This window comes from Podarcis raffonei, chromosome 10 (assembly GCF_027172205.1).
Source record: "Podarcis raffonei isolate rPodRaf1 chromosome 10, rPodRaf1.pri, whole genome shotgun sequence".
NCBI classification, from domain to species: Eukaryota; Metazoa; Chordata; class Lepidosauria; order Squamata; family Lacertidae; genus Podarcis; species Podarcis raffonei.
In genome coordinates, this window is record NC_070611.1 from 30,729,425 (window position 1) to 30,756,149 (window position 26,725).

Here is a 26,725-nt window from a genome sequence, read left to right on the forward strand (position 1 = left end):
AGCTGTAGTTTTTAACAACTGGCACATCTGGCATGTTTCTCGTTGGCTACATCCTGCATACTCCCAGCCACAAATGAAACCTTTTTAAAGAAGAAATGACATATTAACACAGACACTGACAAATGCTCAATTACAATGCTGTGCATGGAAAGACTTAACGAAAAACAAAACAGCCCCGTGATGTGATCCAACGCCGTACGCAAACAAAACACAACCTAGTACCACAAGTACGTATGACAATGGCAGAGTCTGCAAGAGCCCACAGCTGACAACTCCCAGTCCCTAACAGACAGGAGTTTAATTTTCTGGGGAGCATAACCAGAAGAAAGCATGTGACTGGCAAACACAAAGGGTAGAAAGAACGGTTGTTCCTGTAGCCCTACACTATCGAGAGACAGGTTGCATGGAGAACTTACGAGAGTTCAAGTTCGGGTAGGAAAAGCAATACTCTTTCATGGATATTAAAAGATACAGCGTTTTTATGAGAGTTTTTTTGGTGTGTTTTTTAGGAAGGAGGAAGCCTAGCTGCGTAAGCTATCCAGTTCCACAAGGGCATAAGGATTAGTGTCCAGTGAGTAAGAGGGCAGACAAGAGCAGAACCTTGGACAGTTCCAAGGGTTCTCTGCTGGCTGAAACGTTCTCTTTCTAAGGCAGCTACATGAAGATGTTGTCTCTGCAGGGAGTTATGGAAGTTGGCAAGGAGCGTGGTAGGATCTGCCTCTCAGGGAAATCTGGTTGAGTGGTTAAAGGGATCCCAGAAACATGCAGGGAAAATCATATTAGGAGGCATATGGTAGTTCATAGGAACATAGGAAACTGCCTTGTGCTGAGTCAGACCATTGGTCCATCTAGGTAATATTGTCCTTGCTGACTGGCACCAGCTTTCCAGGGTTTCGGACAGGAGACATTCCCACTCCCATGGGACCTTCATCATTCCAAGCAGATGCTCTACCACTGAAGTATGGAGCCCTCTTGAAAGTTTGGTAGGAAAGAGAACTGGAAGGGGAAACGGGAAGATTGTTCAAGTGAAGAAACATTGAGATCAGCAGCGATTCGGGTGACCACTGTGGCTTGACTTTTCTGTTCACCCAGTGACCAAGCCCCAGCCATCTTCAAATATCACATGTATAATGCAGCAAGCTTGTTTTACAATGCTCTAGAGCAGTGGTTTTCAACCAGTGTGCTGTGGCACCCTACAGTGTCTTGAATGATAGTCAAGGGTGCCACAGGCAATACTGGCCGCTGTCCTCCTTTCCTTCCCTCCCACCTGTTTTGCGGGGGGGGGGGATACGTCCCACTTTATTTTGATTATACACCAAGTAACCAGTTACAGTCATACCTTGGGTTGAACGTGCTTCGGGTTGAGCACGTTCGAGTTGCGCTCTGCTGCAACCCAGAAGTAACGGAGTGCATTACTTCCTGGTTTTGACGCTTGCGCATGCGCAGACACTCAAAATGACGTCATGCGCAGAAGTGGCGAAAAGCGACGCGCGCAGATGTGCTGTCACTAGTTACGTTTGCTTCTAGATACGAACGGGGCTTCGGAACGGATCCCATTCGTATCCAGAGGTACCACTGTACATATTTTCTGATTGGATATGAAAGATGATTTTGAGAAGAAGAAACACGCATCTTTATACATAATATTAATTGAAATGACAAAGTTAAATATTATATTAAATATTATAAATTCCCACAGCAGGCCTCTCTGGTACATTTCTGTGACAGAAAAATAAATAAAAGCAAACTGGAATTGTCCTATAACTGTTGCATACAAGTAAAGTATTGTATATGATTGTTTTAAAAAGCTTTCTGGGTTTGGTCCCCCCCCCCCAAGAATCTTTGGGCCCTCCTGCACTGAAGGCCTTGGCTTTCAGCCTGAATAATGTGATACATGCCCCTTATCGCTTTGTGGCATTTTAAATAAGTACATTACCTAAGCAAATGGCTCTTACGGTAATCCAGATGAAACGTGACCATGGGTGAATTACAACCAGCAAGTGAACAGAAATTTGGCATTCTAACTAAGCAGCTGCCAAGCTGTGCTCTCTCTCACACACTTAAAAGGAAGAACAAGTGCAAATACTCAGGCTTTAGTGCTGAGATATGGCAGAGCACTTTGGAATGATTAAACACAGGGTGAATGACAGTTCGAAAAACAAGGGGGTGGTTTCCTTCGTTCTGTGAAACAAATCATTCGACTTAAAAAAAATGCAGATGGAAAAGATCAAGAAATGCCTAGGAGCAGTGACAGGTTTATAAGCACTCTCTGCACCGAGAACTAAAATGACTGCCTCTTTAAGAAGGTCTCCTCACTCGGCTTAATAGTTACATGTCTTTGGCTTGCTGTTTGTAGCATTGAATTTTAGGTAATGAAAATTCAACGAGGTCTATATTGGGCAATCAGCCAGTCTAAGTGCTTTTCTAAGTAATTGCTGATTATTTTAGTCTGTTAAAATTAAAGTATTTCAAAATGGGTGATATTGTGAGGATATTTTATGAGGGTACTGGTTGGTTTCTCCCTCCCCCGTCCCCCGTCCCCGGCAGCTAGGTAGTAAAGACTGTTAGTGGTTTGGGAAATTATTTGCAACAGATTCAATAAAATCCATGGTTTTAAAAATGTGTAAAATCATGATTTTTCATTGGTGAACCAATCACACTGGTTAATGTGTGTTTTAATCCCAGAGATGATTCAATGTGTTTTTTGGAACATGATGCTGAAGATGTCTAAATGGTGACTGCGTGAGAGTAAAGATATGGCAATAAGCAAACTGATTCACAACCCCCCACTTTTAATTGTACTCTGAAACCTACTGCTTGGAGTGGGCAACCTAGAATCATAGAATCATAGAGTTGGAAGAGACCACAAGGGCCATCGAGTCCAACCCCCTGCCAAGCAGGAAACACCATCAGAGCACTCCTGACATATGGTTGTCAAGCCTCCTTCCTCATATACAAGGGTAAACTTTAGAACTGCATACACATTTCCGAACCCTCACATGCTCACTGAATGTTTGGAGGGGGAAGCGGGCCACACATATTACATCTCCACATTTTAGTGTCCATGTAAAAGGGACCTACTACATACATGCATACATGTGCAATTGGAGGAGCCCAACACACAACTACTTGTGTAGAACCCTTTCAGTCTTATGCTAAATGCACAGGTGTTGGAGATGGAGTCATATGGCTTCTTGCTGCTTTCCCACACATTTTTCTTTTTTATTTGTGTGTGTGTGTGTGTACACGCACACGCTTAGCCCTCCTTTGAACCTTTGACGCTTTCTCTCTTGTCAGTGGAGAAGCTGACAGATATTAGCAGGACACAAATATATTCTTCTTTTCTCATCTCATTGTCCATCTCCTATCCCTGGCTTAAAGAAAGGTGTATGCAGTCAATGTTCATTGCATTTTATGCTTGGATAATCTAAATCCCCTTCAAAGGCACGTTTTATTTTTAACATTCAGTAGAGGAATTTTAGCTGTGCAGGTTTCCAATAATTTATGAGGATATGAGTTGCACGTAACCTGAAACAGAGTCTGCATCACAAAATATGTCTGTGCTATGCAAGGTTGGATATGACAGGGAGCAGAACGATCCTTCTGGCTAGGTGATCTCTCCGGAGTAGTCAGAATACCAAGGACACCTTCAATAAAGATGCCTGTTTCAGTTCATGCATGCTCATAGGTGCACTTTAATTATAAATGCAGGGTGCCTGCAAATCAGAATTCACATCGATTGCATCAGTCTTGAGGAAGGTGACTTGGAAATTTAACAGTCCTTTAATAAAGAATAAAGAGTGTGTGGTGTGGCTAAGGGCCCATTCACACAAGCACCTGAGGTGATACAATTTTATGATAAACTTGCCTTTGATTAAGGAGTATTGCATATGACAAGGCTTGCTTTCATTCAGCACCTGACAGACAGGGAAGTATGTTGTCCTTTATCAATCTGGCTTCTAATGCAGGGTGAGAGTGTGTTAACCTTTCCCATGTCCAATTCTTTGTCGAATATGATGTCTCTTGCTTGAATAATCCAGTTGTTGCATATGTGGGAGGAATGGCACTCCAGCTAGTTGCACATGCAAATAAAGCCAAGTGTGCTACTGCTTTTCTATTCATTTCTGCATCGTTTTATTGTTCCTTAGGTTGCAAATGATGACTTTTGTATTTCTAGGTATAAAACAAATTTAAAATGTTTTAATAAAGCAAAACGAAGAGTGTCAATATCTAGCACCTTACGTTTTTTTAAAAATTGATCACAGTGTCATATGTTAACAGGAACAGGAGTGATTTATATTGTTCCAACTTGGACTCCGTGCTTTCATATATTCTGTGCTGTGTCCTTTCGTACGGAGGCTGAACAGGGCTTCCATTTCAAGAAAAGAATTCAGGTTGGCAATTACCTACCTGGAAAGAGAGTTGGGCGGTTAGTGCAGTCTGCCTCTGAAGAAAAAGAAGTGATGTGTGTGAGATGATTGAGAAGAAGAAGATGAAGAGTTTGGATTTGATATCCCGCTTTATCACTACCCAAAGGAGTCTCAAAGCGGCTCACATTCTCCTTTCCCTTCCTCCCCCACAACAAACACTCTGTGAGGTGAGTGGGGCTGAGAGACTTCAGAGAAGTGTGACTGGCCCAAGGTCACCCTGCAGCTGCATGTGGAGGAGCGGAGACACGAACCCGGTTCACCAGATTATGAGTCTACCGCTCTTAACCACTACACCACACTGGCGTAGTTTACTCCTCTTAATATTCCATTAGTTTTGCATTGACGTTTAACATCTTTTAGTTGATTCTTTAAAAAAATATTCTTGCAAGCTACACATGAACAATACCTTATTTAGGTCACTGGTATGAGACAATAAGGGGGCAGCCTGCTGACCTCTACTTTGGGCGTCCAGTGTCATAAAAACTCAAGCTCTGGATACTAAATCTTTCTTTTCCTGTGTATGCCATTAACTCCAGCACCCAAGGGGGACATCCTCTCCTTCCCTTATAACAATGAAAGCTACATTTAATTAAATAGGCTCCTCAATCCAACTTAAGCTCCCTAGCAGTGGGAAGCTAGAATTAAGTACCTTCCCAACAATAATCAAAAGTGTTTCATCCTCTCACCAGCTCCTTTATCCTCTCAGCAGCCATTTTTTGACTGTCCTAACCTACCCTTCATGTTTCATTTTAGACTCTAAATGAGTTCAGAACCTGGCTTTCTGACTCAGAAACCACTCAAGTCTTGCAACATCTTTATTAAGTTAATAAAAGTACAGTATTTTATAATTCTGAAAGCATGGCAGATTTGTCAGCCCTAAATATTTAAAATAATTAGAGAAGGGCATGGTTTTATGCTTATTTCTTCCTAAGTAAATCTCACTACAGTTACTGGGATTTCTGAGGAAGGGATTTGTGAGGAAGTTTAAAATAAAATACGTTTCAATTGCAGTTAGGTTTGTTATTGCCTTCTAAATGTGTGCTGCAGTTCAGATGTGCTTTCAAACATATTACAGGGGTTTTTTATTCTTTAAAAACAACACTACAGTTCTCATAAACAGCAATGAGCATCTAGAAGCCACTAGTTTCTGTTGTAACGTGGCTCCTATACTTGTACTGTATTATCCAAATTGTCTACAGCTTTCTGCTTTGTTGGGGCAGAACTTATTATTAGTTTCCAAGGAAGCAGTTACATTGTGGTGTTTTGTTTTATTTTAACTTGGTTACATATCTCCAGTCCCCAAAACATTTCTAAAAGATTCTGATTTCTTCCATGAGGCGAACTTAATTGTTCTCCTGCCCAGGGGTGGAGGAAGTGGGGGCGGCTCTCCCCGGGTGTCACCACTGAGGGGGGTGACAAAATGGCCAGGTGGCACTCACCGCAGGGCCTGCAGTGTGCCTGAGCCATGCGTCTCTCCTGGGAGTGATGCGGTGGCTTGGGCGCCCGCAGGCTTCACACTGCCCCAAACAGTCTGCCCGCCACCTCTCCCTCAGCTTTAGGGTGGCTGAGTAGGAGGAGGCAGGCAGACTCCTTGGAGGCCCCACGGAGCGTCCTGCCCCGGCTGGCCCCGCCCCATTGGCGGCTGGCCCCGCCCCATGTCGCAGGGCACGCACACCGCCCCAGGTGCCCGATCGGCTTGCTCCGCCACTGCTCCTGCCGCAGGCTTTTTAAATGCAAACCTGGTGGTATGCACAACTATAATGAGGTCAGCTCAATGACTGAGTCCCCCAGTTCTCATTTCTTACATCAATAAAAGTTAAGTGTGTGTTTGAAAACAACAAGAGACTTTTGTGGCACATCGAAGACCCAACAAATTTCTTGGGGCACAAACGTTTATGGGCTGAAGTCCACTTCATCAGATGCATGGAGTGCTACCCTAAGTGGCAGGTATGTTTGCGCATGGGTGGGCATGTGGGGGAACTGTAAGCAGTAGAGTCAGTGAAAAAAGTACAGAGACAATTACATTAGAGCTTGACAGTGACCATTCACAGACATTGGTAAACTAATTATCACATGTAGCGAGTAAACCTGTTCTCCTGATTCAAACCACAGTCAGTAGAATTAAACTTCATGATAAATTGTAAATCAGCAGTTTCACAATGCAGTCTCCCTTTGAAGTTCCTTTGTTCTGGGATGTCCATCTTACGGTCACTAGCAGAGCATCCTGGGTGGTTGAAATGCTGCCCTACTAGTTTTTGAATATTGCTGCTTCTGATGTTGGATTTGTGTCTGTAAGATAATCATAGGGGGAAGTCTGTAACAGTGTGTCTGGCAGAACCATTTGCATGTGCTTTAGGCTAGGAGATTGTCATCCCATGATAAAAGAAACCTTTAATCCAACATACCCATCCATGTGTGCATGGAGTTCAGTATGCACTTCTGCATATTTGAAAGTTTAGTCCAAGTCCCATGTCCTGGGAAAAACATAATTTGAACAAGAAGGAATCAGGGAGGTAGATAAGATGCACAAGTCCAACCCAATGCAAAAGCTATACTTTTGGATTAATGAGATAGAGATGGTGCATTAAATTGTTTTGTTTTATTTATCTTAATGTTGTGTTTTAATGCTGCACCCCACACTGGGACCTTAGGCTGTAGCAACAGAAACAAACAAATTAATACAATCGTTCCCATATGATACATCAGATGTCTACCTTCATCCCTGTCCCAAATCCTGGCAATGAAGCAATCCTGCATCATGTTCAAGAGCTGTCTTGCTTCTTTCATATCAAAGGATTCATGAAACCTCAAAAATACCTAGGACTGTTGATGGATCCTCATTCTTCTGCGCCTTAGATATTGTTTCTTGCCAGAGAAGGCTTTTCCCTCATGGGAGAATGTCCCTCTGTATCTTGTGGCTGTTCAAGAAATACTCCTCTTTGACGCACTTCCCCTCAAACCAGCTTCCATCTGATTTGAAAATGATTCTGTTGTGATGTGAACAGCGCATGTGCAGATGAAAGCTTTACTCAGAAGAAATCACTGGGTGAAGGCATCTCTGCTCCCGTTCTGGCAGGAGAAAAAGCAACTTGGAAACCTACCACCTTGCAGAGTTTCAAGCTGCTAGTGTGAACAAAACCCGATACATTATTCTGCCTTATGGTCTACAAAGAGTAGCTTTTCTAGCAAATAGGTTGACATTCCATGCTGAACTTAAAGAAATCTGGTGATAACAGCACCATGTTTCAGATACCAGTTGTTGTTGTTGTTGTTTAGTCGTTTAGTCGTGTCCGACTCTTTGTGACCCCATGGACCAGAGAACGCCAGGCACCTCTGTCCTCCACTGCCTCCCGCAGTTTGGTCAAACTCATGCTGGTAACCTTGAAAACACTATCCAACCATCTCGTCCTCTGTCGCCCCCTTCTCCTTGTGCCCTCCATCTTTCCCAACATCAGGGTCTTCTCCAGGGAGTCTTCTCTTCTCATGAGGTGGCCAAAGTACTGGAGCCTCAGCTTCACAATCTGTCCTTCCGGTGAGCACTCAGGGCTGATTTCCTTAAGAATGGAGAGGTTTGATCTTCTTGCAGTCCATGGGACTCTCAAGAGTCTCCTCCAGCACCATAATTCAAAAGCATCAATTCTTCGGCGATCAGCCTTCTTTATGGTCCAGCTCTCACTTCCATACATCACTACTGGGAAAACCATAGCTTTAACTATACGAACCTTTGTTGGCAAGGTGATGTCTCTACTTCTCAAAATGCTGTCTAGGCCTGTCATTGCCCTTCTCCCAAGAAGCAGGCGTCTTTTAATTTCGTGACTGCTGTCACCATCTGCAGTGATCATGGAGCCCAAGAAAGTAAAATCTCTCACTGCCTCCATTTCTTCCCCTTCTATTTGCCAGGAGGTGATGGGACCAGTGGCCATGATCTTCGTTTTTTTGATGTTGAGCTTCAGACCATATTTTGCGCTCTCCTCTTTCACCCTCATTAAAAGGTTCTTTAATTCCTCCTCACTTTCTGCCATCAGATACCAGTTAGGCTGGCCTTATAGCTAATTTCTAACACTGGCCCTATACCCCCTCCAAAGCCACTCTTGGAGACCCTCTAGAATACTATGGGATGTGGTGAAGGCACTGCAGGTAGGGGGAGGCAATTGGAACTGCCCCCCTCCCCCATATTGTAAAGCCTCAGAGCAGCTCACTCATAGAATTGATTGGCATTCATCCCAGGGAAGCATGCTTAGTATTGCAGCCTTAGGCTCCTGATTAAAAAAAAGATCATGACCCTAAACACATTTTACTTGGAAGCTGGTCCCACAGGTTGTAGTTAAAGGTTGCAGTCTGATAATCCAACACGAGGTGCAAGTCCCACTGTGTTTAATTGGGCTTTAAGGCTGCATAGGCTTGCCACCTCAAGCACTGATTAAAACAACCCTGACTGAAGTGCTTAGGGAAGTTTTGCAAATTTGGTCTCACTGGTACTTTATAGTGACTTTAATAATTTCTTAGCTTCCCTGATAATTTATTTTATACCTAGTGTCATTGCTCTGTCATTAAGACTGCTTTATGCAGTTTGGTTTGTCTCGTCTCTTTGCCATTATTTACCCGTTTTATTTTAATTGTCTTTGGCAGTGTGCCTCAAATGCAGAGGATTTAGTATCTATCCCTTGGAGAGAATAGAACCAGCAGCAAAATATGTTAAATATTTTAATAAATGTAAATCAATCTTACGGCACACCACTGCAGAGGAGTGGAAGATTGTCCTCCAAAATGCTCTTGTCAAAAGATTTCCAAGTGCTTGGTATTTTTAACAGTGCTACAAAAAAAGGAGGGGGGGGGGGCGAAGAGTCATTTGAAGGAGAGTTATTGAAGTAATTTTCTCTCCTGCTTTTAGAACTCTCAGAGCATAAGAGGGGTGATAGATAGATAGATATTAATTCTAAAGCACCTCACAACTGAAAGCAGATTGTCAAGTACATTTTGACTGCTCTCCTGTGTTTGCTAGGCATCTATTGCAATTCAGCCAAGTTAGCTGTAGGCAGAGGTTTCTACAGGGATTTGATTATAATACTGTAGTAGCTCTGCTTTTTCAGCTTTCCTTCCAACAGTTGTCAAGAGTTCTGATAGTTCTGACCTTGACGGGAGCCTAAGATATCTCCGGAGGATTGTGCTCTTATGTGTTCGTCATATCCAAAAGTATATCTTCACTAGACAAAACAGGAGGCTACATTCTAGTCCACTATGTCTCTGAACATTGCTGATAGTGCATTATATCGTACCTACCTGAGTGCAGTGCAGCCATTGTGAGATTAAGGAGGGAACTGAGTTTGTTAGCTGGCATGGAAGCAGTGTGAAAGGATCCCTCTATGCAGCACTATTCCTTCTCAAAGCATCATCTCACCTACTCCAGTTTCATTTCCAGTGTGAATGCGAGAGAGCAAAAACGTTGCTCTTTATTGATACCCAAGCTCTTACCTTAAGCTGAGAATTTGAAGATAAATATGAAAGGATATTAGAATGCATCTCTGCTTTGTTTGGGCAGTGAAATTAAGACAGTGCAAGAGAAGACTCTGTTCCTTCCCTTGATTTGACCTCGAGTTCCCAGACCCCACCAGCCAGAGAGCAGAATACAGACTTTTCTGTGTGATCAACATGAAGGACAGATGTAATGCCAGCACTTAATTGCTGGCACAGATGGCCAGTTTCTGCAGGGGGGATGGTTCCCAAATTGTAACTCAGCATTGCCGCTGTGATGTTTCAGGCCTACCAACTTGTGGGCAGGCAGAGTGCCATCAATTCAGATGCCTCTGGGTGTAGGCAGCCAAATGACTATCAGCTGTAATTATGAATAGCCAAGAACAACAACAATAAAAACACCCAAAGGTTCCTGCAGCTACATGGAGCATTTTGGCACTCCTAATATACCTTAGTGAGTAGCATCTTAATATAGTCTAGGCAACCGTTTTGGATTTTGAGTGCCAGGATCCATTTGGTTTTGTGGGATACAAGATCCATATTGAATTCAGAAGAGTAGCTGCATTTGTCTGCAGCCACAAAAATAAAAGTATTTCTGTGGACCTCCAGTGACTGACTGGTTTACTTGGGCAAGTCCTTTCATAGGCCATGGCCAACTCTGCATAATAGACGCATGAAATGAGTTGAGAAGATAAGTATGTGTATGGTGGTACAGTATATATAACTCAACCTCATATTTCAGCACACACCTGGTAGCCCAAGGCGACAAGAAACTGCATGTAGGTGAGTGAGTGAGTGAGCTGGCAGAAGAGGGATGAATCACTCTGTTCGCCTCTGGGCACAGCATAGAAACCAAGTGGGCTACCAGAGGAGGGAAGCCCTCCCCATGCCCAGAATAGAAATGCAAGGAGCTGCTGTATTGAAGTTGTCCATTCCTTCTTTTGCAGCCTCCAGCAGGACGATAACTTCCTCCTCCTTCCCTGCCTTCTTTTCTTTTTTGCAGGCCAGTAACTTTTGTGGCCTTATTAGGCCAATGTAAATATGGGTTGAAAACCAAGTTATCAAAATTAGAAAGATAATGTAGCAGTCTTTGTTTCAGGAGTACTAAGCACAGTAGGAATACCACATTCAGCTGAGAAACTTTTTGAAGCGAGAAAGCCACCAATAATCCTTATACAGCCCCTCAGAAATGGTGTCAGACTTGTTAGTGCTTACAGGCCCTGAGGTTTCCTGGACCATTTATTATAAAGGCAAGTTTGATGGTTGCTGGATCCAAATCCAGGACAAGAATTTGAATCTTTGCCACCAGGTGAAGTTGGTGAATACCACTACCACTACTAGCTGCGGCCTGAAGATGTAGGCCACAACAGTCCTAGAGACAAAGTAGGTCTTTAAACAACCAAGACCAGCAAGAAAGTGGTTCAGCCTTCCCAAAACTGGTGTCTTCTAGATGTTTATGAGCTAGCAATCTGGTGCTAAAACATCTGGAGGGCACTACGTTGGGAAACTCCATGCCTATAATACTCCATGCCTAGTTTGTGTGCTGACTGCTTTCAGACCATCGAATATGATAACTATCTTTGCCTCAGAATTATCAAGTCTGATTGACTTCTAGCACTCCCTATTCCATATGTGTGATTCATTGCAGGACTGAAGCCACTTGTATTTAAATAGATGTGTAAGCTAATATTCAGCTAATATGTTTTAGTTTTTGCCACCCCATGAGACAATCTGGCAAATGAATGTGACAGAATTTAATCTACAAACACACACACACACACACACACAAACTAAACATGCATTTCTGTTTATGTATACTCAGAAGTGATGCCCGTTGTGTTCAGTGTCACTTCCAGATAAGTGTCTATAAGCGTGTATAGGGTCGCAGCATAAATATTAAGGTCCTAGAGGCAGAATGTGTGTCAGGCTAGACTGGACTGAGCTTGTATGTACGATGAATGAGCGAGCACACTTTACTGCTGCTTACCAGATGCCAAATGACTCTGCTATTACAAAATCTTTTGACAGATCCGTTGTGGTAGCACAGTAAAAGGAGATTGAGGTGCATCATACAGCTCTTGGAGAGCACCTAGTCATAGATGATAATTACTATGTAAACAACCACTCTCAGCAAGCTGCTGTTGCTTTCAGGCTCTTAGAGGGTAGGAATACTCATAGGATTTTGTTTTGCTGGTAAGTGGACTGGTTGATGGGAATGCAGTCGTCTTGGTGGAGTTAAACATAATTCTGGGTCCATAAAATCCCCATAGTAATTAGCAGTAATTTGGTGTTTACCGTTAGTAATGACAGGGCTCTGTACTTTGCTTTTTGTTGTGTCAGCATTTAAAGAAAAACAGGTTGTCAGACCCCACCCCACCCCAAAAAAAGTCACGTTATTTCAGCTGGTATATATTTTTGTAAGCTAGTTTAACATTCTGCAACCATTTTGATTATTTATTTTTATTTGATTACATTTATACTCCATCTTCCCTGCAAGGACCTGAAGGTGGCATGCAGTACATGGTTATTTCCTTCCTCATTTTATCCTCACAACAACCCTGTGAGGTAGGTTAGGCGGAGAGACAATGAGTGGTCTCCCAACTAATTTTACTCAAGTACAATCCTTGAAATTAATGTGCATGGTTAAGTTAGCTCTGTTAAATTCAGTAGGTCTAAGTAAAACTTAGTTGACTGCCACCCGGTGAACTTCATGGCAGAATGGGGATTTTTGGACACTGGTCTCCCAGTTCCTTGTGCAATAGGGAATATAAGAGAAGAGAAACCAAGGGAATGCTGTAATACTCCCATAGGAATGTCTTTCTCCAGGTGCACTGCAGGTTATAAACAATGCTTTCAGCAGCTGCTGAGCAACCAGTCTGCTCATATAACCTAAAACGAGAGTGCTGAAGGAGCTGCCTGAGCGAAATTCTGACTTAAGATTCAGAAAGCCAAAGATAAATCAGAACAATAAGGATACACGGGAGACACGCAAGACAGGCATGCAGTGTCGAAAGCTGAGAGTAGGCAGAAGTATCAAGGGCAGGTGCCAAGCTAGGGATAAGCAGGGGAGGAGCTGGATCTGTTTCTGCGCACGCTGTTGATTAATACATTAATGAGTGTTACTCCGTGTTTCATCACTAAGTGACTTACAGCTGAATTGTGTCAGCTGCCTCCACTGAGAAATATTGTGCTTCAGGTGATGGCAGGTGATATGGGAAAGCTGTCTAGACTTTGGAACTACAAGCTGCTTTGCTCCTGGAAATGTGACTGCTTGGTGTTTCAGTCATTCCAATATGCACATCTCAATTCACTCTAATCCCTGTTCACTCAATTCACTGAGGGCCTTCTGGTGGTTCCCTCACTGCGAGAAGTGAGATTACAGGGAACCAGGCAGAGGGCCTTCTTGGTAGTGGTGCCCACCCTATGGAACACCCTCCCTTCAGATGTCAAGGAAATAAAACAACTATCTGACTTTTAGAAGACATCTGAAGGCAGTCCTGTTTAGGGAAGTTTTTAACGTTTGATGTTTTATCGTGTTTTTAATATTCTGTTGGGAGCCGCCCAGAGTGGCTGGGGAAACCCAGCCAGATGGGCGGGGTATGTATTAGTGTATATATATATATTATACACATATAATTAAGTTTGGACCAATGAGGCCAGTATCCACAGAGCTTGACAACAGTGGGGGGGGGGAGAGATGGAGGGAAATGATTTGAGTCTTTAGTTTTATCATTTCTCCTCTACCCTGTTGGGTGTTTCAATTGTGTTTGAAAAGAAATGAAAAATAAAATATGTTTTATGGCAACAGCATTCCTAATGGTTTAATTTTAGGTGGTCTCGTGTAATCAAAGACATACTTAGCACTCGGTTGCTACAGAAATATGAGTGCTAAATAAAGGATCCCAGATGCTAATGTGTGTTTGTGTGCCAGATTGCAGGATGAAACTGTAGTGGGAAATGCAAAGCACGTGTTTGTTTTTCCCCCTTTCCAGTCTGTATAAAGGGGATAAATCCATCACTGTATATGTATTTCATGCACTTCCAGGCCAAACTAGATTGGAGCTGCCACCCGTTTTGTGTCTCCTTTCTCTTGCTTCCTTGTACGTACAGTGGTACCTCGGTTTAAGTACTTCATTCGTTCCGGAGGTCTGTTCTTAACCTGAAACTGTTCTTAACCTGAAGCACCACTTTAGCTAATGGGGCCTCCTGGTGCCACCGCGCCGCTGGAGCACGATTTTTGTTCTCATCGTGAAGCAAAGTTCTTAACCCGAGGTACTATTTCTGGGTTAGCGGAGTCTGTAACCTGAAGCGAATGTAACCTGAAGCATATGTAACCCGAGATACCACTGTAATTACAAACAGCATGTGACATTCATTGCACTATGCATTCCTCTGCCCTCCTCTGCAAATAATATGAGGAAAGGAACCATGCAGTGCAATGGCATGTCACATGTTGTTTGTGTTAGATGCTATAAAGAAGTGAGGAAAAAGAGATGTGGAGCTCTGTGTCTTTTAAAACATCTAGTTGGCACTTGCTTGCACTTCTTCAGTGCCAACCCATTTTTCTTAAGACCATAAGCCACTCACCGTTTGTTTATTTTCATTTTAACCTGGTCTTTTTTCCATGATAGGACTCAAAAGGTGTAACTCAAATGCACTAAAAACTACATAAAAACAGAATTTGAAATTTCCTTTGAAAGCTGACAAAGAAAAAATAATAACAACCATAATCCCCCCATCAAAAGTAAGAGATTTCCACACCTATTAAAACATGAATAAAGCTTGAGAATTGAACTCACTTGAAACCATTCTAGAATGAAACCAGTCCTGTCTCCTGTGGGATAAAAATAAGAGTAAGCTCAACAAAATCCTCTGGGAGGGCTCTCCACAGATTGGGAGAACAAATTCTACTCCTAGCCACCAAACAAACTTCATTGGATCTGGTACTCAAAACAGGACTTTTGGGGATGACCAGAACACACAAGGGAATTTATGTTCATTTAAAAGATGTTCCTTAAAGTTTATAACCAGCTCTTTTAATCATGCCTGGGAACTAACTGGGAACCAGTGAGGTCTTTCTAACACAAATGTAACATGTTTCCTATGACCAGCCCCAGTTAACTTTTTTTTCTAAGCCATATTCTGAGTGTGCTAGCATATTATAATATGATTCTTGCTCAATGGTGTGATGTACAGTGTGGTAAAAGTACAATGCAGTGTCTTCATGATTTTATAAAATATTATTTGCAGGGAAGGTTGTTGCATTTATACTTAATTTGTCACCTTCTGTGTCTTTCTTTCCAGAGATTCGAGCTCAGCTAATAGAGCAACAGAAATGTCTGGAGCAGCAGACGGAGATGAGGGTGCAACTTCTTCAAGACCTGCAAGATTTCTTTCGCAAAAAAGCGGAAATAGAGACTGAATATTCTCGCAATTTAGAAAAATTAGCAGAAAGGTTTATGGCGAAAACAAGAAGTACTAAGGACCATCAACAATACAAGTGAGCCAAGAAACCTTATACACTCAGTAGTCCAGTTCAGCTATTGTAATCTTAGTCTGATAAGCCGTGGTTCATTGGAGTAGGAACGAGCTATGTGCCTGCCCACCTTCCTGCCCACCTGGCTTTGGCAAATATATCCTGGTTTCCTAAAAAAAATAAGTTTCCCATGATGTCATAGAATCATAGAATTGTAGAGTTGGAAGGGACCCAGAGGATCCTCTAGTCCAGCCCCTTGCAATGCAGGAATCATAACTAAATAACCTCTGACAGATGGCCATCTAACCTCTGTTTAAAAACCTTAAGTGAAGGAGAGATAGTTGTTTGTTCTATTACCAAACAGCTCTTGCTATCAAAAAGTTCTTCCTAATGTTTAGTTGGAATCTCCAAATGAGGAAACTGTTTTAAGGGCTCCTTCCAATGTGAAATGAAGACTGTATTCTGGTTATATATCCTAGTTTGGAGGGAGACTTTAAACCAGTGTCACAGGAAACTGGTTAAAGAAACCAAAATCTATTGGGTAAAACCAGGCAGGCAAGGAGGAAGTGTGCAGGCATGTGACTTATGCCTAGTCCAAATGGATCAAGACCATGATATTTCAATGTAGTTTAAGTGCTTTTTTCTTAAAATGAAATTACTTGGGGATCAGTTGTTGTTTTTTGCTGGGGGGAGGAGTCAGTTTTATATAGTATTAAAAACAGCAGTGTGCATTCATTTGTATTCTGATTTTTAACGTGTGTGATTACCATAGAATTGGTTGGTCCTCCTGATAACTCTGGGAGGTATCTGTGATTGTCATTTGAGAGAAGGAGATATGAGGTAGAATGATAGTGACCGATGCCGTTCTGTGAGTTTATGATCACTAAACAATGATCCAAATACCGAATCCCCAAGGTTCCTGTCAGCCAAATGCACCCAACCATCTCTTGCACTAAGCTGGGCAAGGGGGTAGATTGGGCAGCTCAGCTGAGTAAGACAGCTGACTACCACCAATGCAGTAATGCAAACATCCACTTCATCACACACATCTTCCCACCATCAAACATGTGGGCAGGGCAGGAGTGCCATCAGCAGGATGCCTGACAGCAATAGTCAGTGGAAGGTGCCGAAATAGGGTGTTTCACAGGTGGAACTGATCTGGTCTGGGATGGTTGGCTCTCAAGTCAGTCACGCTGCCATTATTCATTGGCATGATGGCCAATCTGGGCCTGATCCCAGCAGCAGCTCAAGGCCAGTGCAGCTATTACTGCTTCCACTTCTGCAAATGTGGCAGTGGCCCTGCCACTCTCATAAAGCCCTGGCGGGGGTCATGGGTTTAAGTTTAGATTGCATCCTAAACACCATCTAATTGACTATGCTAGCTGTATCTGCTGGCTGTAATTTAAGTAGTAAATAAATTTACAACATTTCCATTAACCAAAGCACTATTTCTGCAGTAATTCTGTAACCAGGTTGCTGGGAAGTAGTGTAGTGGATGGGACCATTATTTCCCTCAATGAAATCAGAGTGTAGAAAGCAGAAGCGTGAAACAGTTGTGTGTCTTTTTGTGCTCGTTTTCATTCATACCATCCATAGTATATCTTAGTCTTTCCACCTGATGTGACCTGCTTTCCACAAAGGAGTGTGGTGACATCCTGTCCCCAAGATATGTATGAATGTCGCTACAACGTCCAACTGGAAGCATCTTGCTTTGTTGTTTGGTGACTTCCTGCATGAATATGAATGATGCTGGCAAATGGAGAGTGTCATTTAAATGGTTATATCTTTAAAAATGCATACTTTTGTTTTATTACTAATGTAATAGACAACCCCTGTAAAGTAAATCTGAGATTCTTAACATATCCTGGTTGAGGACAACCATGAAAGATTAGAATCTCCACCCCACCCCCCTTAAATATGCATTGTAATAATCCCTTTTGCAATCCTGCAGTCGCCCTGATGTTCACTGTCAGTGGTTGCTTAAAGAGTGTTAAGAAATTATTACTGCATATAGTAATACAATTCTGGATATGTTTCCTTAAGTTACCCATTCCTTAATGTACTTATACAGATAATTTGTTGTGGGTGGTCATGTTCTTATTGATACTGGTAGCAAATACAAATGATGTAAATATCTGCTGTACTCAACAGGAAAGACCAGAATCTGCTGTCTCCAGTAAATTGCTGGTATTTGCTCCTCAACCAAGTGAGACGGGAAAGCAAAGATCATGCAACCTTGAGTGATATCTACCTGAACAACGTCATCATGCGATTTATGCAGATAAGTGAAGATTCCACAAGGATGTTCAAGAAGGTATTGTATTTTGATCGCTCGGGTTTCATCTTGAAATCATAGAACTGTAAAGTTGGATGGGAACTCGAGGATCACCCAGTCCAACCACCTGCAATGCAGGAATATGCAGCTGTCCCATCGAATCTGTAACCTTGGTGTTGTCAGCACCACGCTGTAACCAACTTAGCTATCCAGGTAGTTTATGAGATCAATCCTGGCCCCTAGATCCCAGCTGGAGGTAATCAGCATGGGGTGGAGCCTGTGAGTAGCTGGGTGCTTCTATTCTAGAGGCCACATTTACACCCATGGAAAGAAAGCTCCACAGGCACAGATCAATAATAATAATAATAATATTTTATTAATACCCCGCCCTCCCCAGCCAAGATCGGGCTCAGGGCAGCGAACACTAGGTAAAAACAATTGATTAAAATACAACTTAAAAACAATATTAAGTACAACATTAAAATGCAGCCTCATTTCAGTAGAAACACAAATCAAAAACTATTTGGGGATGGAAACGTCAGATCTTCACCAAGGCCAACTATCCAGACTGGTCCTACGTGGGCCAGAAAAAAGCCAGGGAAGTCCCCAAATAGGAGTTCCATCGCAGAAGGAGAAAGGTAAAAGGAAAGAGGGTGAGGGGATCAAGTTGATTCCAAGCCAAAGGCCAGGCGGAACAACTCTGTCTTACAAGCTATCTACTGCTATTAGTTTATCCAAACCTCCTTCGCTCCCTACAAAGCCCAACCTGAATCTACCATACTTTTTTAAAAACCCACTGCAAAAAGATAGGCAAAACTTACTGTCTAAAAAAGAAATGTGTGGCTGGTGTTAGCTGACAGGGCTTAGGAAACCATCTACTACTTCACTCTCCCCCCAATTTAAGAGTGCTGTGCCCTAAAGCAATTCTATAGATGTTTCCTCAAAAGTAAGCCCTTGTGAGTTGAGTGAGACTTAATCCTAGGTACGCGTGTGTGGGATTGCAGCCTAAAATACATAATTTTTCAATGAATACTGTGCAGGAGGATGTAATATCCTCCATTAGGGTATTACTGTCTCACTGACAGCATTTCTTACTGTAAATGTAGACCATAAAGTGCTTTTCGTGATGAAGGTTTTTCTTAAATACAGGAAGGGTTAAAAATAAGCCCTACACTTTGTTATTAAGAGACGTATTTGTCGTCTTCACAATAGGGAGGGAAGTTCATAGATTCAACCTACCAAAGTAGAATAATACTCTATTCTTCTTAAACTACTTGAAAGAGATTCCATTTGTAGAGAATTGAGAAAAAACTGGTTGAAGCAAGAAGCCTCCATGCTGTGCTATAAGCTTACTGGCTGGGGCAACCCAGTCAGATGGGCGGGTGCAAACTATTATTATTACTACTACTACTACTACAAACTTCAGCTGCTCTTTATTGTCCAGATGACAATATATTAAACTATTATGGGTTTTCTACAGTCTGTATATGTTGTCCTCAGGGCCAGACCAGATGTGCTTATAGTTGGTATATACACATTTTCTGATCTGATTATAAAATGGGTTGAGGGTGTGTGTGTCCATTTTTCACTAAATGGACCATGTGGTGGATGGGTGTGAATTCTCTCTTATGTCAACATAATCCTGCTGTTTGAAGAATGTACCCCCTCCCTCATTGCCGAGAGCCACTTTGGGAGACAATACTAGTCTGAAAAGAGGGATAAAAATATAATAAAATTATGTGGCAGAGTGAAATGCCTGAGGCAAAGAGAATGAATTGCTCTAAAATGGGGATCTTCAGTTCTGTGCTCCATTGCAGCTACACAACATAGTGAAGTACAACACTCTTCTTTGTATACCAAAGAAAGAAGAAGAAGAAACATATGTGCCCAGCCTCTCTGAATTGGGGCATTTTATTTTATTTTATTTCTGTGTTATAATTAGGAGATACGGTAGTTAGCCATTCAAAACTTGCAGCAAGGTCAGAGGAACCTCTGTTTGCCATATCACAAGCTTAGATGCCTTCCAGCATGTTGCCTTTTATATTATTCTGTTTTCTCTGCAAACTAAAGAAGTATTTTTAGATGATGGCATGTCCATCAGCCATATAACTATAGCCTAGTTTTTGAAGATATTTTTGGCTTTCCATTTTTATACAGAAGAGATGGCAGAGCAAGCACTGATTGGGCATTTCCAGTGGGCTTTCCAGCTGTCAGAAGATCAGCCTTTTAAAAATCCACCCTGCTTCTCCCTTCAGCTACATGTAAATTACTCCATAGCTGAAAGTCAGACTTACATTGCATGCGCCATCTGTCTGTACTCCACGTTTCTTGCCTTCCTGATTACAGTTTCCTAACAGCATTTGGAATATGTAATCCAATGCAAAATAATATTTACATGTCAAGGGCTGCAGTACTAGGCATTAAACATCAGGGCACTCAGTGGGATTTACTTCTGAGTAAGCATGCATAGGATTGTGGTATAAATCAGACAAAAAGTTACACTGCAGAATAGCTTTTAGTTCACACTTAATGCTGCTTATTTGCCTGTTAAGGCATCTAATAGTGTTCCTTGGCATGGAAGATAAAACAGCTATATAATCACTTCACATTTAATTTAATTAGAATAAGCTCTCCTTTCAATTAAGATGTTTACCACAGTTGCACTATTAATTCTATGTCAGTGATAAACATTTCTCTCTCTCTCTCTCTCTTTTTAAAGGATTAATTAGATTAAATCTGTCTCTACTCTCTGATTAGGATCAGGGGGAAGAGACGTTCGTTCCATTTGCTGTCTTGCCAGGAATGCTGTGAGGTGTACAGTGGCTATTGGATCCAGTTAGCTGGAAACACTGGCCTTTGTTTTTCATCATGAATGCCAAGTAGGTATTTGTGAAAGCTTTTTAGGCCATCTAAAAGTCAATGAAACTTTTTTTAAAAACTCAATTTCTCCTTCAGCTTTTAGGTCATGTACAAGCTCAAGGAGATCTTAACTCAAAGGCAGTGTTACAGTACAATGCATGTGATCTTTTGAATCTATGCTGTGGGTAGTGTTTAAGATTACTGGGCCCAGGAACTTGCTTTCATTGAAATACACCTGCAAAAAGAACGGCAGAGAAGGAAAAGGGTAGATGATGCTCAGAGTTAAAACTGTCTTGTCAGCAGGGCACAGGATCAGTGGTGCATCTTTTGATATGCCAAGCTTAAAGATAGGTGCTGTTCAGAGTCGTATTCTATTCAGAGAACTTGTATCTGTATTGAAGATGCTGTAAAAAACACCCAAGAATAGCTTTTACTGTTTAGGTCAGGCATAGGCAAACTCGGCCCTCCAGATGTTTTGGGACTACAACTCCCATCATCCCTAGCTAACAGGACCAGTGGTCAGGGATGATGGGAATTGTAGTCTCAAAACATCTGGAGGGCCAAGTTTGCCCTATGCCTGGTTTAGGTCATAGTGGCCTAGAAATCCACTATGTGTAGTCTTTTTTCCACTGTCACGGACAAGAGAAAGGCTTCCAATATTAGGCGCCTGGATTCCCAGATTTCCCATTTTGCTGTACTAGTGCCTTTGAATTGAAGTGACTCTCGAGGTTTTTGATATATTCAGCAACAGCTAGTGAATTGGGGGGCACAATATGGTCTTAGCTGCTACCACTTGCTTTGCTCACTGAGGGTGACCAGGGTGTTGGAAGACACTGGGAGTGGGTCACTGTGCAGGTGGCATGGCTGCTGCCTGGTGCCCTTGTTCGAAAGAGGCAGGGAGGCAGAGCGTCAGAAAGGTACACATAAAAATTATTTTGCACCTCGGGCTTCCTCTCTTCTCACATCCAAGCTGGGGACAGCCATTTCATCAGACTACTTCCGTAGGAGAGATGGGAAGCAGGGCTCCCTCCATCTGATTTGCTGAAAGACCAGCTCCATCAGGCTCCACCCATCCCTGAAATGTGCCAGCTGGTCATTCTAGTATTATAATGACAGAAGATCTTAGACTGCAGTCTTAACCCCACTTACCTGCTGAATTTTAATAGGACTTACTTCTGAGTAGACATTATTAAGAAGCAATGCCATTCTACTTAATTTACCAAGTATCAGTTTGCACTCAAACTCCTCAGTGCATTAATAAATGAAGCCAGTTACTGTTTTGACAGAAGATATGTATTTTTTTATTACTAGATATTTTTAAAAAGAAATACAATGCAAACAGATTAATAAAATAGTGTAAACTCTGGGAAAATTAATTAGGAAGAATATAGTGGCCTTAATTTAACACAAGAAGATTGGTTTAATCTCCTTCAATGAAGTTTTAATACGAGTCATCTCTGTTAAATCCTTAAATGTATTCATTAGTGAAATTATCAATACAAGTAGGCATTCTATATCAGCAAGGTTTTTCTTTCTTTCTAAAAACACACTGAGTACCTCATAGAGTCTTGTCACATATTTGCCAAAGGAAAACAGTCATTTCCTTACATGCACACATCCTGCAGGGAGCTGTAGCCAACAGCCCTATGGACTATGGCACACCAATAAAATATAACACCAAATCCTACAATTTCAGCACAAATGTACGTCGTCATAGTTCCTACAAGTATGTATTCATCTACTAAGCACTTTTTGTGGTGTTTGAACTATTTTGATCAGCAGACTTTTAGTGGCCTTGAACAAAAATGTCAGAGGGCTGGGTGTTCTCCACATATGCACAATGGAACTATTTAATAATTGGGCACTGCCCATTTCTGTTTTAAAAAAACAGGACCAAGTTTAATGTAAAATCAGTTGGCTTGCCTGTGGGAAGTACTAAAAGGTATAGGTGCAGGTTTCTGGGGTACAGGTATAAAAACGCAAAGTTAGGGCAAAAAGGAATGAAAGCTTAAAAAAGGAGAGAATTACACTGAAAGTCAGGATAATGCAGAAGGCTTCTTTTGGCCCCCTCTTTGTATGCTTTGGCACTAGTCTCAAGCCAGGCTTCTCAGCAACCTTTCTAACCTTTGTACATGCTGCAAGTCTGCAAATAGAGAAACCCACACAATCAAAGATGTAATCATTAATTTGATTGCACATGCAAATGAGAATTGCTTGTTTCCAAAAGATTAAGTGGAGATAATGAGAGTGAGAAATTGTTTAATTCTTTATAAGGTGACATCTGGGTCTCCAATTAATAGCACAAAAAAATGTAGCGTTTATAAGTTAGACCCTGCTAGTCCCTCCATGTTGAATTGACTTAAAACTGCCAGTACGGATGGAAAAGCAGTTTTATGCAGTGTGGTGGAAGGGCACAGCAACAAGACTAGAGAGCGGAGAGTGTGAGAGGATTGTAAAGCAGCTAATTTCTAAGATCATGGAGAGCCAGGTTTAGGAACAATGTTGAAGAATGGTGTATTTTCAGGCAGCAGCAGAGTGTCCTAGGAGATTTAAATGCCCTTCCACTGATTCCAGGACACTCTCAGAACACTCTGCTGCTGACCTGAAAGTCAGCATTCTTTGGCGAAAGAACTTAAGCACTTTGTGCAACTTGCTAAACTAGAAGTCATCAGCAAGTTTGTTTAAATTTTCAGGCATTTGCCTGAACACACAAATGCTCTGTGTGCGGACAGGGGCAGGATTGCACATGTAAGCCTCACCCCCAACATCCTTGTGAATGTCATGCTACATAGCACAGTGAAAATCTGCAGGAGACTTGCATTCGCCTACACCTGAATGCAGGTAGACTCGCCTGTGTGCTCGGGGACATGGCTTTATGTTTTCCAGCAGATGCAAATAGCAGCTGCCTGTAGGTCTTCCTGGAGCAACACAGAGACTATGGGGAGTATGCTGTGCACAGGGTTGTTGGGGGCGGTGCGTTCATAAGTGCCCCTGCTGCCACCCACATGTCAAAAACCTCAAGTATGCAAGGCTGCACATGTTTATCATAAATAACATTACGTTCTTGAAAGCGTTACATGTATTGCTTTAGGCCTTAATATGAAGATGGGACACGGGTGGCGCTGTGGTCTAAACCACTGAGCTTGCCGATGAGAAGGTGGGCGGTTCAAATCCCCGCGACGGGGTGAGCTCCCATTGCTCTGTCCCAGCTTCTGCCAACCTAGCAGTTTGAAAGCACGCCAGTGCAAGTAGATCAACAGGTACTGCTGCAGCAGGAAGGTAAATGGCATTTCTGTGTGCTCTTGTTTCAGTCATGGTGTTCTGTTGCGCCAGAAGTGGTTTAGTCTTGCTGGCCGTATGACCTGGAAAGCTGTCTGTGGATAAACGCCAGTTCCCTCGGCCTGAAAGCGAGATGAGAACCGCAACCCCATAGTTGCCTTTGACTGGACTTAACTGTCCAGGGGTCCTTTACCTTAATATGAAGGTGGTTAGAAAGTAGACCAGGGTCCACTAGTGGAGCACTGGCCAGTTTCTAGTTGACTACACAAATCTGAGAGTCTTGTTAAAGATGCCAGGTTTGGTAGGCCTTGGTCTGGTCCATCAAGGTATCCCTATGTTCTTAGGCAAGAGTGACTTCTCAGGATCACATAACACAGAATGGTTAATTCTGACGGATAAGAGATCCTGAGGCTGATGGAACACAAGCAGTCTAGGTTTTGTCCTTATTTTAAGTAGTTTACACAAAACTGCAGGGAGCCCACTACCGTCTTAGTAGATAGTGTGTGAGTTCCATTGGCTAACATTTAGTACTACTCATAGATAAAAGCAGGTTTGACTATAAAATGGAATCACCTGTGAATCTGTAAGATGCACAATCATTCTGTCTAATACAGCGTATTTTTAATTTTCAAAAGGCTTATTACATCCTGAACTTTAGCCCTTCAGTTTGGCCCCTGTCTTCTAATTATGCTGTTCAGCTGTGTGAGAGCATTTTTTCTCCAGCTGTTGTCTGCCAATGCATCACTGAATCATTAATATTTGGAATACTGAAATGCTGTCAAGAGAAAATGCCAAGCTCTCCACTGCACAGCCCTTCAGATAATATGAGTGAATGGTATAAAAAGGCACAAGAGCAAATTTTGATTGGGTTTGAAGTATGGTTGCACCCGGTGCTTTTTTTTCTAGAAAGGTGTCAACGAAGTCAGTGCCACACCTGGGAAAAAAGGACAGCCTGCACCACATTTTCATCCTGAAACATTTCCAAAAAATTTTTTTTTGGGGGGGGGCAGCATCTTCATTGCTATGACTGTTGACAGCACTTCTCAGCTACTGATTCCTCTCTGGGTTGCTGCTTAGTTTTTTTCTCTAGTGTTCCTGGCTCCCCTGAGCGATTGCAGCCTTTTTAGAGATTGCTTAGAGATGTAATGGCATCACAGTGCCACATAGGCAATCAGGTTTAGCCTACAGGGTGATGTCACCAGGGCCCAAACAAAGCCTCAATGCCTTCACCCTGAATCAGCTTCAGCAAAAAGAAATGGCAGCCCATTGTTGAGCCAGTGCTGCCAACACTGGGCTGTTTTGCAGGGCTGTATGCAGTAGATTTATTTGCCGCAGAGTAGCAAAATGAAGACTGTTGGCTCAGTTGTCTTTCTAGCCGGTATGTATTCTCTTCCCTTACACCTGCCTGAAGAACAACTTGGCTCCCTTTCTCAAGGAGGCATAAAAAGCTTGTGTGTGTGTGTATACTCAAATTTTGTTCCCTGCAAAACTTCAGTAAAAAAAGTACCTCCCCAACCCTCTTGATTTGGTTCTAGTTTTAAGTGATTCTTCCTAATAATTTATTTTTAATTACAGAGCAAAGAGATTGCATTCCAGCTTCATGAGGATTTAATGAGGGTTCTTAATGAGCTTTATACGGTAAGCATATTGATTTGGCTTTGCTTGAAAGAATTGTTCATCGAAAATCCATTGTAACATGTTTGAATGTTTTTAATTGAGCTGACACGTCGTAGAAGAATACGGTGTGTTTCATTTGGTGACATCTTGACAAATAAGGCTGTTGAGGTGGTCTCAAAAGAGACATTCTTATGGGAGTCTAATCATCTTCAAGACTCGCTGTTCCTTTGAAATCTGCCATATGCTTAACTGGACTTTGGATGGTGTCTTGAGTTCCCTAGGTATGCTTAGTGCACTTAGGTGGTTCATTGTAATTTCACCTTTCCAGCAATGTCATGAACCATGGTTTCTAAGTGTTCCTGGACTTAACCTCACGTCTCCTCCCACCTGAAACAGTGCTATGTCAGTCAGAGCTTTTCACTGACATACATGGATGCATAATATGGTTGCCTCTGTCCTTCTTGCATGGGAGCAAATTCCTTTATTGCCCTCACCCCAGTTACTACTCTTGAGAGGGGACTTTTTGATATGAAGTGCTAAGCTTAAGCCTCTGAGGTTGGTGTACTCATGCTCACTGGCTTCTAATTGTTATATTGTCCTAATCTCATGGAAAAAACAGAGCATTTTACGGTAAACGTAGTACATGAATTTGTATGAAAATTCTGAGCAAGACCCATGTTCAACAAATGGGAAAATAAATAAAACACATGCCATTGTTGGGGGTGCTGCTTCACTTGTGGTCTCATAGATGCTCGCTGTCCTAAGCCTTGCTCACTCCAGACTTAGGAAGCTGCCTTATACAGTCAGACCTTTTTGAGGTCCATCTAGCTCAGGATTGTCTACCCTGCCTGGCCATGGCTCTCCAGGTTCTCTGGAGATGCTGAGATTTGAACCCGAGGCCATCTGCATGCAAGGCAGGAGCTCTACCTCTGAGCTATGGGCCATCCCATGTCTCATAACAATCCCCCCTCCTTAAATAGTTGAAAAGAAAAGTTGTAAACAGTTTATAAATAAAACTGTGTTATTTCGACAGGAAAAGATAATGTTTTGTTCCAGAAAGCATATTATATTAGCCCTTTAGTAGAGTTCGGAGTAATTAGATGCTGCAGCACCGTTCCTTTAGATAATTTAGTATTGACTCCCCTTTTTATTGTTTTTATAATGTAAATAAGAATGTTTGTAAACAGTGCAAAATCAAGGTTAGCTGTGTAATTTAGAGTGGCTTCTGTGGTTTGTGGGTTACAGGTATAATGAAATACAAGTCGAAATAAAAGCCTGCCGTTATTCGCAGCTGAATAAAACAGAGAAAAAGATGAA

At 42.2% G+C, this 26,725-nt stretch overlaps 1 protein-coding gene across 2 annotated transcripts in view; it reads left to right on the forward strand.

Annotated features, from left to right (window-relative positions):
• The window catches only part of SRGAP1 (SLIT-ROBO Rho GTPase activating protein 1), a 110,356-nt gene that overhangs the window by 44,897 nt on the left and 38,734 nt on the right, over positions 1 to 26,725 (forward strand). For both annotated transcript variants that reach the window (XM_053404539.1, XM_053404538.1), the window contains 3 exons: positions 15,207 to 15,402; positions 17,530 to 17,692; positions 25,367 to 25,429. In XM_053404539.1, coding sequence (XP_053260514.1) covers positions 15,207 to 15,402; positions 17,530 to 17,692; positions 25,367 to 25,429 — 422 coding nt within the window. The remainder of the gene's footprint in view (positions 1 to 15,206; positions 15,403 to 17,529; positions 17,693 to 25,366; positions 25,430 to 26,725) is intronic.